Below are 12,557 nucleotides of genomic sequence, written 5' to 3'. Positions count from 1 at the left end.
AAAATTAAAGACGCGAAGGAAGAAGACTTAGATTTCTTTATCTTAGAAGTAAAAAGTACCGAGTTAGTTAAAAATTGGTCCAAGGTGGAAAGTTCCTTTGATAACTGTTTACAGTATCTGAAATCGGCTGAGGATACAACTGCGGAAGACATTGGTGTTGTCGATGGAAAATACGCGATTGTTTATGAACTTTTTATAGCATGTCAGGCTATTATTAATAAACATTTAAATAAATTTCGGCGGTCTCGAAAATCGTCCTTGAGCTCTTAAAGCAGTTCAGTGGTTTCGTTAAACCAGGATCCTTCCAATATTTCTAAGGATGAGCAGGGTTTGTCTGCCACTCCAAGGGAAGCCTCGAAGAACGATCCCGGTTTAAATAACACGAATTCGTCTACCCACACTGTTCGAAGTGTGGGTACTCAGGCTTCTAGGTCCCCAATATCAGGTATTGGGAATTCTAGGGATAGCTCGAATTTTGCTATTGACCCGCCAAATTTAGACATTGTCCATAATTTAGCTTTGCCTCCTTGCGATATTCCCGTTTTCGAAGGTGATTTTCTCTCGTGGCCTACTTTTAGAGACTTATTTAGCACGGTCCATATTACAAATTCTAGATTGTCGGATATTGAGCGTCTTTGTCATTTGACACAAAAAACGCGTGGGGAAGCTCGTGAAATTGTTTCTAAATTCCCTTTAACTCACCGTAGCTTCAGTCTAGCTTAGAATGCTTTGAAATCGACGTATGATAATCCGCGTTTGTTGATTCATAGTCGGTTCAAAGTATTATTTTCGCTTCCGGTACTTGAAAATGAGACGTGTTCGGGTCTCAAACAAATCCAGCGTGGTATTAATGGTTGTTTGTCTGCAATGTCCATTTACGACGTTAGTACGGAAAATTGGGATCCGTTCATAGTTTTTATTTGTCTTCAAAGGCTCCCAAAATTAACGCAAACTTTGTGGGAGCAAAGCGTGAAAGACAAATCGTCTATTTCTTTGTGGAAAGATCTCGACAGTTTTTTAACTGAGCGAATTCAGACGCTCACGTGTCTTCACGATATGAGAGAAAATGATCCGGTGAAAAAGTCTAACGTGAAAAAGTTTCACTCGTACATGACTAATACGAATTCTTCTCGTTCTCCAAAGGTTTCGCAGAAAAATGATTGCATTCTTTGTCCCCAGCAGTTCCACTTGCTTTTTGAATGTACTCGATTCAAAAATATGTCTGTCTCGGATAGGTTTTTCCACTGTGAAACGTCGTAGATTGTGTGTGAATTGTTTGCGTAAGGGGCATGAAGTAAAAAATTGCAGTAGTCATCGTCGGTGTTCGAAATGTAATCGAAGTCACCACACCTAGTTACATCGTATCGACTCGTATCCAAATAGTTCGACCTCAAGTGTTTCCTCGGTTAGTAGGAACACCTTTACTCCTTCTAACCCTCCACCTCTCGAAACTTCTCGTCCATCCACATCTTCGGCATCTGTTGCTCGAGTTTCCAACCCTCCACCCGTCGATCCTCCTCGTCCATCCACATCTTCGGCATCTGTTGCTCGTCAGGTCTTTCATACCGAACAGCGATGTTCAACATAACGCATGGTGGCATTTCCTATCCAGCTAGGGCTTTAATAGACCCCGCCTCCGAATCCTCTTTTCTAACAGAGCGATTGCAGAATAGGTTGAAACTTCCCGTATGTTCAACAAATGCGGTTATTTCCAGTGTGAATTGTGCAATTTCGGCAAATTCACGAATAGTTTGTCCCATTAAAATTGGAAGCCCTCTTGATCCTTCGATTTTATTAGAAACTAGTGCTTTGGTATTGCCTTGCTGATTTAAGATCTGAAATGCCAAGTATTCGTCTGGCAGATGCTAATTTGTTCGATTCACGTCCTGTGGATCTCTTGTTGGTGCAGACTTGTATCCAAAAATCTTGTTAGATGGTTGCCAGTCAATTTTGTCGGCAACTTTGATTGCCCAAAATGCTGTGTTTGGATGGCTTGTCACTGGACCGCTTCCTTGGCTGGAAAATCGAAATTAGCTGTGGATTTATTAAATTGTTTGAGACGATCCTCTCTTGTTCGCTACTCATTCGGAGTGGCGTAAATTCTTCGACGTACTTGTGCATCTATTATCGTGTTATCGCTCCTTTAAAATCGGTTGCACTCCCTCGACTAGAGTTTTCAGTGCACTTTTAACGTCAGAACTTTGGTAATTATTGTTAACGAAATTGACTTGGAGTTTCGATGTTGAACGTATTCTACAACTGTGTTGTCGTGGCCTAGTTGGTTTCTTCTCTTCTTCTCTTGAGCTAGATTCGTGGCGAATCGATTCCCTTTGGTGGCATTGGCCGATATGGCGCAGTCTAGACAAGTCGGATTGGTCTATTCGAGATCTCGCTCTGCTTGGATTTAAAATTGAAATAGCATGCATTTCATTGTCACTTATCATACTTTTCTACTGGGTTAGAATAGGTGCCGGAAAAGTTTCATCACTCCGGAATGCACGCCGTGGATGTCCCCACTCGATATTTTCGTCACTGTGGGTTCTACTAGAAAATGGAGATCTATCGAAATCCGTCACTGCGGATTTTAATAAAAAAATAGTTGACATCTGAAACCGTAACTGCGGGTTCTTCGTTATCGGCTTCGAACGCGAATTTCGTACTTTCCACGTCGGAATCCATAATTGTGGGTTCCACTAGGACCTTGGCGGTTTCGGGCAATTCACACCATGTTCGTATGGTAAAAAAAGAGCGTACGTCCGTCACTGCGGACGATTCGTACGTGTCGGAACAATTGAGTAAAATTTGAATTTGCTCACAAACACTGCACCACCTATACTCTATTATACATATTTATCGGTCTGTGTTTCAACATTGATAATGTTGCAAGGTCGGCGCCAATGTTTAAGTAAAAATTAATATTTGGTTTAAATTTGCATTGTTTGGTAATGCTCGCTTTTCGCCTTACATTCATTGTGTTCGATTTGCATACTCGTTAGAAAACGTCCTACTCCTTTTTGTTGCAACAGGGATCTGTCATCAAGGAGTTTTTCTAACGAGTGTTGTGTTTGCGCCTACGCGACCTTTCGGTAAAATTTGAATTTGCTCACAAACACTGCGCCACCTATACTCTATTATTACTTATTATTGTACATATTTATCGGTCTGTGTTTCAACATTGATAATGTTGCAAGGTCGACGCCAATGTTTAAGTAAAAATTAATATTTGGTTTAAATTTGCATTGTTTGGTAATGCTCGCTTTTCGCCTTATGTTCATTGTGTTCGATTTGCATACTCGTTAGAAAACGGCATACTCCTTTTTGTTGCAACAGGGATCTGTCATCAAGGAGTTTTTCTAAAGAGTGTTGTGTTTGCGCCTACGCGACCTTTCGGCATTATTATTGACACTTCGTTTTCGATCGCCACTCGTAACACAGGTAATCTGTTCTCCATACTTTTCTCTTTAGTTAATTTTTATATTTATTTATTTACTCAATATAGCTTCTGCCTTTTATTATTTGAAAATTAAAACGTTCGTGTTGTAATTTATATCTCTTTCGAAACGCAATTTCGGCGCCTTTACGACGTCCTTTCATAGAGTCAAGAATTACTTTTGAAAAGAAAACTGTGAGACTTTTAGTAGTCCTACAGAAGACTGGTAGTTCCAGCATATGTGGGATCTAAAACATTTATTCTAAAAACCATATACTTTTTGCCATAAAACTGTGGCAAAACCCTAGCCATACACGGACACTCTCTGTAAATGTGAAATTATAATTCATTGTCGGAAAAGCACATGTAGTGCTTGCAAAATATTTACAAAATCAATAGGACCAAACAATGTTTTCGACATGCATTTTGTGTTCAAAATTGAGTAGCGAATAGTAGATAGCCTCGACCGGAAAGAAGTAAAATTTAGCCTCTGCATATCTGTTCAGCAACAGTATTGCTTATAAAAGCTTATCATTTAAGGATGTAATTTTTATATCATAATCAATGCACCCCGATTCATGTTAACTCAATGATATGAGACCTACTTCTCCGAACGGAGCATTATGTAGCGAGTTAATATTAACAGTGCACAGTGGTACAAGATAATTTTCCCCTTGTCAAAACTCTGTATCTTTTGAACGGATAGAAATTTTTTTGTTTTTGTTCGGCAGATAACACAATTTTGGATGCATCATAAGAAAGCTAAAATAACAGTTAACAAAAATATAACGCTAACTTCAGATGCCTTACAGGGTCTTCAGCGGAAACTTCATAACGCCATAACTCGGAAGTTCAACTCACGGCAGATCTGTCCTTCGGGATTCTTAATATACTCACCAAGGGCTTTCATCCCCAAAAGGAATTATCTCTACCCCAAAATTTCAGTTCCCAGTGTAATTTGCACAAAGTTCATACACTTTTTATGCGCATCCCCTACATCGATCTAAACCTATTTCGATAAATTCTATCAAGAACCGTGGATGTAGCATCACACACTATTTTTGATATAAATCGAATATAGCTCTCATGCCACTAAAGTTTTTAAACCGCTGTTTTCGCAAAAACGCGGGTCATGTGTCTCATTGAAAAGAAAACTCGGTTAAATCCGCGATATTTTCAAAAACATATTTCGCACATTTTTCTGTTTTTGCAGGAGCCGTTTCCGCCGCTATAATGGAGGGATTTTGGTTTATTTGATCCGTGCCGTAAAAAAAAAAAACTTAAATATGTTGGAGTTCCAGCACACTCAATGGGATATTGTAAATACTGTGCCTAAAAAGAATAGAATTTTTGGAAAAAATATCACACTAAATTCTGGCCTTTGGCAGTACATTACTTGGATGCTGTCGGGGCTACATAGTCTGTATTCATATCAAATTATGCGTAATCGCGAGTACTTCATACTATTATTGGTTCTTTGAAATACCCGAATGCGCGTCGCATTTAGGTAAAAAAAAAACAATAAACACCTAAAATCTGGCTTCAAAATGTCAGCATCCATAAAAGGTGGATGTAGTGGAGATTTCCAAAAATGATACAATAAAAGTGTAATGTTCATTTCGTATTCTTCTACTTTTACTTTGTGCAGATATCCGTAACTTAAATGGTTTGACCGGCAATCGTTTGCTTCAACGCGTTTTTACCTATTTTTATTCATTACGCGGTCATAACTTCTGCGCAAATTTACTTTTTAGCCACATTTTTGAGCTTTGAACAAAAACACGTTGTTTTGTCAAACTGTAGTCATATTATATCGTATACTGCAATATTTTGCGTTTTATAATAGTCTAAACCTTGGCTTCATCAATATTATTTTTTTACTTTTCGTCATATACAGCATTTCCCGGATATAAGCACTGTGGCAAATGCAAGTAAAGCAGTGCATATAAGCGGGGGATTCATATATCGAAATCCCGTTTATAAGCACAATTAGTGCTTATATACAAATCCCGCTTATAAGCACTATCGGTGCATATATAAAAATCCTCCATATACAAATTCTCATTAAAATTGCAATTTAACATTATTCCACAACATACCATACGAGACAAGGGAGAGATTGCAATTTATTAGTTTTTAATCAACCAAAAAGAAAACCAGTTCATTCTTAGGAAAACATCTCACTTCTTTTTGTAGTATTAGGCTCGGATATCAATAGAAGTTACGTATATTTAAAGAGAGGGTACTTAATTATTTTTATTCTTAAACAAGTAAAGAAGCGTTAAGTTCGGCTGGGCCGAACCATAAAATATTCTGTACTAATATAGAATAATTAGTTTTCCTGCTGTTACGACAGCACCAATGTCCACAATTTTAGGCAGAGAAGTCTTTTTACAAATTAGAACCCCAACAAATACTTAATTTTAGCTAATTCGGTCAGCTAAAAGTTTGAAAATATACTGCAGCCCGGTTAAATTTCATAAAATTCTAAAAAATTGGGGTAGTTATGCGGGGAAGTCAGTTACGAAAATCTCGCATATTTACCTCATGTGGGTAGTTACAAAAATTTCATCTTAGCCTTACAAAAAATGAGAACAATTAGAACAAGTAAAAAAGCGTTAAGTTCGGCCGGGACGAACTTTTCATGCCCTCCACCATAAAATATTCTGAACTAAAATGGAATAATTAGTTTTCATTCCTGTCCCCAACTTTAAGTGGGTACGTTAAAATGTCAGATACGATACATAAAATGCTTCATTCGGGAGGCCCTTTTTTATGGTGCCTATATCTAACTATGTATGGTGACAATTTTTGATGGAGAGGTGCTGTGACCACTAAGAACTTCAAATGTCAAATTACTTCTAGTTCGGTTTAATATTGTAGCTAAAATCATTAAATTACTGAAACTCGGGAGGTGCCGTTATATGGGGGCTTTATCAATACATCGACCTTTCTTGACAATTTTTGGTGGAGAGGTGTGGTGACCACTAGGAATTTGAAATGTCAAATGTTCAAAATACAGATAATTCGGTTACAACTTGTAGGTAAAATTCTCAAAATACCGAAAATCGGGAGATACCGTTATATGGGGCTATACCAAAACATGGACCTATGTTCCTAATTTTTTTCGAATATAAGTTTTTTGGTCACTAAGAACCCTAAATATCAAATTATAGCTAATTCGGTCTAGAAATGTGACTTAAAACGTCAAAATACCTGAAATCAGGCGGTAACGTTATATGGGGGCTATTCCAAAACATGGACCTATGCCCACTAGTTGCATAAATTTATTGACATTTAAGAACCCTAAATGTCAATTTATAGCTAAATCGATCTGAAAATGTAGCTAAAAACGTCAAAATTCCGTAAATCGGGGGTACCGTTATGTGGGGGATATACCAAAACGTGGACCTATGTCCCCAACTTTTGTTATATAAGTTTATTTACACTTAAGAACCCTAAATGCCAAATTATAGCTAAATCGGTCTGAAAATTTAGCTAAAAACGTCAAAATACCGTAAATCGAGGGGCACAGTTATATGGGGGTTATACCAAAACGTGGACCTATGTCCACAAGTTTTGATATATATGTTTATTGACATTTAAGAACCCTAAAGGTGGAGAGGTGTGGTGACCACTAAGAACTTCAAACATCAAATGTTCAAATTACAGCTAATTCGGTTAAAACTTGTTGGTAAAAATCTCAAAATACCGAAAATCGGGAGGTACCGTTATATGGGGCTATACCAAAACATGTACCTATGTTCATAATTTTTTCGAGTATAAGTTTTTTGTTCACTAAGAACCGTAAATATCAAATTATAGCTAATTCGGTCTAGAAATGTGACTTAAAACGTTAAAATACCTGAAATCGGGCGGTAACGTTATATGGGGGCTATTCCAAAACATGGACCTATGTCCACTAGTTATATAAGTTTATTGACATTTAAGAACCCTAAATGTCAAATTATAGCTAAATCGGTCTGAAAATGTAGCTAAAACCGTCAAAATACCGTAAATCAGGGGTACCGTTATATGTGCGCTATACCAAAACGTGGACCTATGTCCACAACTTTTTTTAGATAAGTTTATTGACAGTTACGAACCCCAAATGTCAAATTATAGCTAAATCGGTCTGAAAATGTAGCTAAAAACGTCAAAATACCGTAAATCGGGGTGTACCGTTATATGGGGGCTATACCAAAACGTGGACCGATATAGCCCATCATCGAACTTGACCTGCCTGCAAACAAAAGACGCACTTTCCCAAAATTTCAGCGTCCTATCTCCATTTTTGTGGATGCTAGAGTGATTACCACAGACGGACGGACGGACGGACGGGCACAGATCGACTCATGGTATAAGTAAAGAGGTAGATTTAAATGAAAAAAATCTATAGAACCCTTGTTTTCTTGAATTCCTAAAACTTCAAAATAAAAGCAACAAGTGGTTTTGTTTACAATGCATTTTTTGAGCATTTTATAAAAAACGCGAAAAATGAATGAAGAGTTAAGTTTTCTCCACATAATCAAGTTGTTAATATGATAAACTGATTGTTTCAATGCAAATCTCACCAATTTCTTCAATACAAATGGTCTAAAAACAATTTTAAAAATCATTGAATTCGATTGTTTTTAAAATTGTTTGGCATATTATTCAAACACCACACACACATACACAGTTTGTTTATATTGTTTTGAAGTTTTAGGCATACTCGAATGAAAAAATTTAAATTGACATAAAGCTTTGGCTAACCTTTCTTATTAAACCATGGATCGACTCAGAATTTTACCCTGATCAAGAATATATATACTTTATAGGGTCGCAAATGCGTATTTCAATGCGTTACAAACGGAGAAACAAACTTAATATACCCTCCATACTATGGTGGAGGGTATAAAAAAATAAGTCAAAAAATTAAACCAAGTCTAACCCCCATTATTATAAGCCTTCTTTTGTTATAGTTTGGATTTACCGAACAGATTTATAGCGTTCCGGTTAACAAACTTAAAAGTGATGATTGAATTTCAAGGAGGAGCTTTTTGGCAATAACTTTCAATGTAAAAATTATATTTTTAATGTCTCTAAATTGGTTTATTTTGCGTTTTCAAATCCTTCAGATAGTAAAAGAACACACAGTCTGGTGCGCTAGATTTTGACACCTTGATACCCCCATATGTCCTTCATGAATCCCCTGAAATAATTTTCTTCGCATGTTCTTTGGGATCACAACCTGATTGCCTTTTAATAAAATGTCATTCAGAATTGTTAGTTCATCCCTTATCTTAAAGTAAGGCATAACATCTTGGTCCAAATTTGTTTTACTATTAGGCCATTCTTCCTTAACATATTTAAATAATTTTAAAAATGTTTCTTCTTTTTTACTTTCTTCCTTCACCACATTCATGTCTGCGAATGAACTCTCTAGAGAAGAATATATAAAATTGCAGTGGAGTGATATTTCCTCATCAAGTTCTGCCATGGCCACATCTCTTAGGGGAGCTCTTGATAGTGTATCCGCTATTTTCAATTCCCTTCCTGGTTTATATCTAACTACGAGATTATAGCATTGTACACAAAATGTTGAAGTCTTGGTGGAATTTTAAATAGTGGTTTATCAAATAATGTCACTAAGGGCTTATGATCTGTTTCCACTATTACGTTATTTCCATAAATGTATTGATGAAACTTTGTACAACCAAATAAAATAGCGAACAACTCTTTTTTAATTTGTGCATAATTTTGCTGGCAATCAGTTAAAGATGCCGATTCATATGCAATCGGTCTTCTTTCCTGCAAAATTGTAGCACCTAATGTAGATTTCGAAGCACCCACCGATAACACCAAAACTTTATTGGGATTAAAATAAGTAAGGACTGGAGCTTTCGTAATCACTTTTTTAAATCGTTCAACTCTTTTTCATGATGAGCTGACCAATGCCATAAGACGTCATTTCGTAATGTTCTCTAAGATGCTTGTTCTTCAACGAACGATTTTCTATGAAGGAATCCAAGTAATTAATCATATCCAAAAATCTCTGCAAATCTTTTACATTTTCTGGCCTTGGCATACTAACTATTGCTCTAATCTTTTCGTCATCGGCTCGGACACCTAAATTATCAAAAATATGACCCAAAAACTTTATTTAATGTTCCAAAAATTTGCATTTTGATTCAATAAATCTTAGTCCCAATTTCCTAGCTCTTTCTAACACCATCTCTAAAGTACTTAAATGTTCTTCTACATTTAATGAATAAATTAAAAAATCGTCAATATATATTACCAACCCGGGAATGTCACCAAATAGTCTTACCATTTCGGCATGAAATATTTCGTGGGCCGCATTAATACCGAAAGACAATCTTAGGAAACAGTAACGTCCAAAAGGTGTATTAAATGCACAAAGCTTGGAGGACTTGTCATCTAATGGCACCATCCAGAAACTACTTTTGGCATCTAGCGCTGAAAAAATTTTTGCTCCACTAAGTTTTGCTTTACATTCTTTAATATTGGGAAATGGATGCTGTGGTCTCATTATTGCTTCATTTATCATCATAACACCATAACATAACCCTGGACATCTTCATCATAATTCACGTAGTCATCGAAATCGATTGTCTCAAAAATATACCATTGCGAGTAATAAGCCGAGAAAAGTATTAATAAATGTTCTTTTTGGGAAAATATTTGACAGGTAAATGTCCGAATTGGGTATTTATAGAAAAGTAATTAACCGGAACAGTTTGAACTCATTTATATGAAAAACTTTTGGGGAATTAGATTATGAGGTAATTAAACGGGAAAGCCAGTTCAGCAGAGAGGTAAATAACCGGGGTGAAGTGTATCTGAAATCGGGTGGTAACTTTATTTGGGGCTATACCAAAACATGGGCTTACACAATTTTGGATAGATAAGTTTTATCAGCACTAGGAACCATAAATACCAAATTATAGCTAATTCGGTCTGAAAATGTAGCTGAAACCCCGAAAATACATGAAATAGGATGATACCGTTATATGGGAGCTATACCAAAATTCGAACAGCAAACAAAAGACTCATCTTTCCGAAATTTCAGCATTCTATCTCTATTTTTGTGGATGCTAGAGTGATTACCACAGACGGATTAATAAATGTGCATAGATCGAATCCTAATTTTACCCTGATAAAGAATATTAATACTTTATAGTGTTGCAAGTGATTATTTCAATGATTTACAAAGAAAAAACAAAGTTAATACACCCTTCATCCTATGGTGGAGGGGACAAAAAGTCCGTGATTTTTGCCTGTGCATTGTCTAAAATAGAATTGCTCTATGTTTTCTATTTAATGAAGAAATTTAATGGCTGGCATTACAGCCTTACGAATAATACTTATTAAATTTAAAACTTCTTTTTTTTTAAGGAAATCTTATTTTCTGCACCATCGGTTTTATATAATTCATTATTCTCCGACAGCAGATGGAGAAAATGGCTTATTTATTTTATTGCAATTAGCTCAGTTTTCTCTAAGAGCATATCGCCCGAAAGAACAGCTTTCTTGAGGAGTTTTTATCCAATTAACTGCCCTTTTCACGTATATGCTTGCCATATTTAACGCCTATGAAAAATTTTACTATCATCCAAATTATTTTGAGCCGGTGCATAAAAACGATTTTTTTTTAAGCCAAAATGAAAGAATGATGACCAAATTTCAAGCTCTTATAAGAGGGGAATGCATATAAGCGGGATGCATATATCGAAATAATGTCAATGCATTTTGAACTAAAAATAACATTTGCACAAATTTCAGTGCTATTAATCGAGGAATGCTTATATCCGGGGTGCATATAAGAGGGAAATACTGTAAATGCGTAGCCAGTTACCTGAAAGAAAGGAAACAAAACCAAAAGAAAATTTTTAGAAATTATAAAAGTTTTTATGCGGTATACGTTTAACATTTCTTACCAGCATACTTGTCTCCAAGGTTGAGCAAATTCCGCGCAATTACAAATACGTCACTGCTAATGCAACATAAGAAAGGAATATTCCATTAATGTTCTTGCCTAACGGCATTGGTAGGCGGCAGCGACGTTGGCGATAAAGCAAATGAATGAAGCCAGAAGACCGGTTATGAATAAACCAAAATTGTGTGTGTTGGTAAATCCACTAGGCAAAGCAAATGTGTATGCATGGCGTCAGTCCAATACACGTCAAATCGTACGAACACACATCGATACAAATGTTAAAGCCCTCTGCACATACGGTCCGTTTAGTGACACGTTGGGACACACGTTGTCCCAAAAAAGTTAAATTATGTTTAACTTTAATGCGTCAGCAATGTTGTTGTTTTTCAAAAAACTTGGCATCACTTACACATTTTTCATGTGCACCGTATGTGCCGAGCGCTTAACACACTCTGGTCGTCATGAGATGGACGGTGATGGGGGGGTTGATTGATACAGTTGTGGGAAGGTGTATACACATACACACACATATGTTTGTAGGAATACATATTTTTTGTGCCGCATGGCTTACCCCGTAAAATTTAATGAATTTTTGGCGTCTGAAAAGAAAAATTATTGTTCATGAATTCGACTTACAGAGAAATGCTTAACTAATGAGATTTGTCTTACCTGAACGAAGAATTTACAATTTCCATTCAAAATTTTCAAAATTTTCGAGGGGACGCCGCCTCGTGGTTTGCGCGAGGAATAGAATTTTCCACTCAATTGGTTATGGATTTAAGGTCTGTTTCAGACAACAGTGTACGAATGAAGCGACACGCACATCAACATTCTAGTCGCGAGGCTTTAGAATGTTGAAGTTTTGTTGCGTGGGTTATCACGATTATTTTTTTGTGTGAAGGAAATAATTAGGTTCCCACCAACCTTTATTTCCATTCGTCTCACTGCAGCAACCACCAATTTGAAATGACTACCCGGAAACGGCCTCCAAATGAAAAATGGTGCCAAGTTCAGGGTTGCATTTCAAATGGCATCGACTCCATGAGGGACGGGAGGCAAATACAACTCTGCATGAAGATAGGTTTAGTAGTACATGTAGCCAAAGAAAAAAGAAATAAATGTTAGGAAAATATAAAAAAATCCAGGAAAAGAGGGAAAATGTGCGTCCGTGGCAGTATAAAAGCC

At 36.5% G+C, this 12,557-nt stretch overlaps 1 protein-coding gene across 4 annotated transcripts in view; it reads right to left on the bottom strand.

The window, feature by feature from the left end:
- Positions 1–12,352, bottom strand: part of LOC141399986 (uncharacterized) — a 260,823-nt gene extending 248,471 nt beyond the window's left edge. For 3 of the 4 annotated variants that reach the window (XM_073979372.1, XM_073979373.1, XM_073979374.1), the window contains exons 1-2: positions 12,042–12,352; positions 11,944–11,971 (exon numbers count right to left, since the gene is read on the bottom strand). In XM_073979372.1, coding sequence (XP_073835473.1) covers positions 11,944–11,971; positions 12,042–12,067 — 54 coding nt within the window. In that variant the 5' untranslated portion in view covers positions 12,068–12,352. Of the gene's footprint in view, positions 1–5,597; positions 11,292–11,373; positions 11,972–12,041 lie in introns of those variants that run through there. The other variant, XR_012412047.1, reaches the window with a different exon arrangement.
- Between the last annotated feature and the right edge of the window lie 205 nt (positions 12,353–12,557).

This window comes from Musca autumnalis, unplaced genomic scaffold (assembly GCF_047663935.1).
Source record: "Musca autumnalis isolate F117 unplaced genomic scaffold, ASM4766393v1 scaffold_3, whole genome shotgun sequence".
Taxonomy (NCBI): domain Eukaryota; kingdom Metazoa; phylum Arthropoda; class Insecta; order Diptera; family Muscidae; genus Musca; species Musca autumnalis.
The sequence above is the reverse complement of the archived record's forward strand: the minus strand, read 5'-3'. Positions and strand labels throughout refer to the sequence as shown.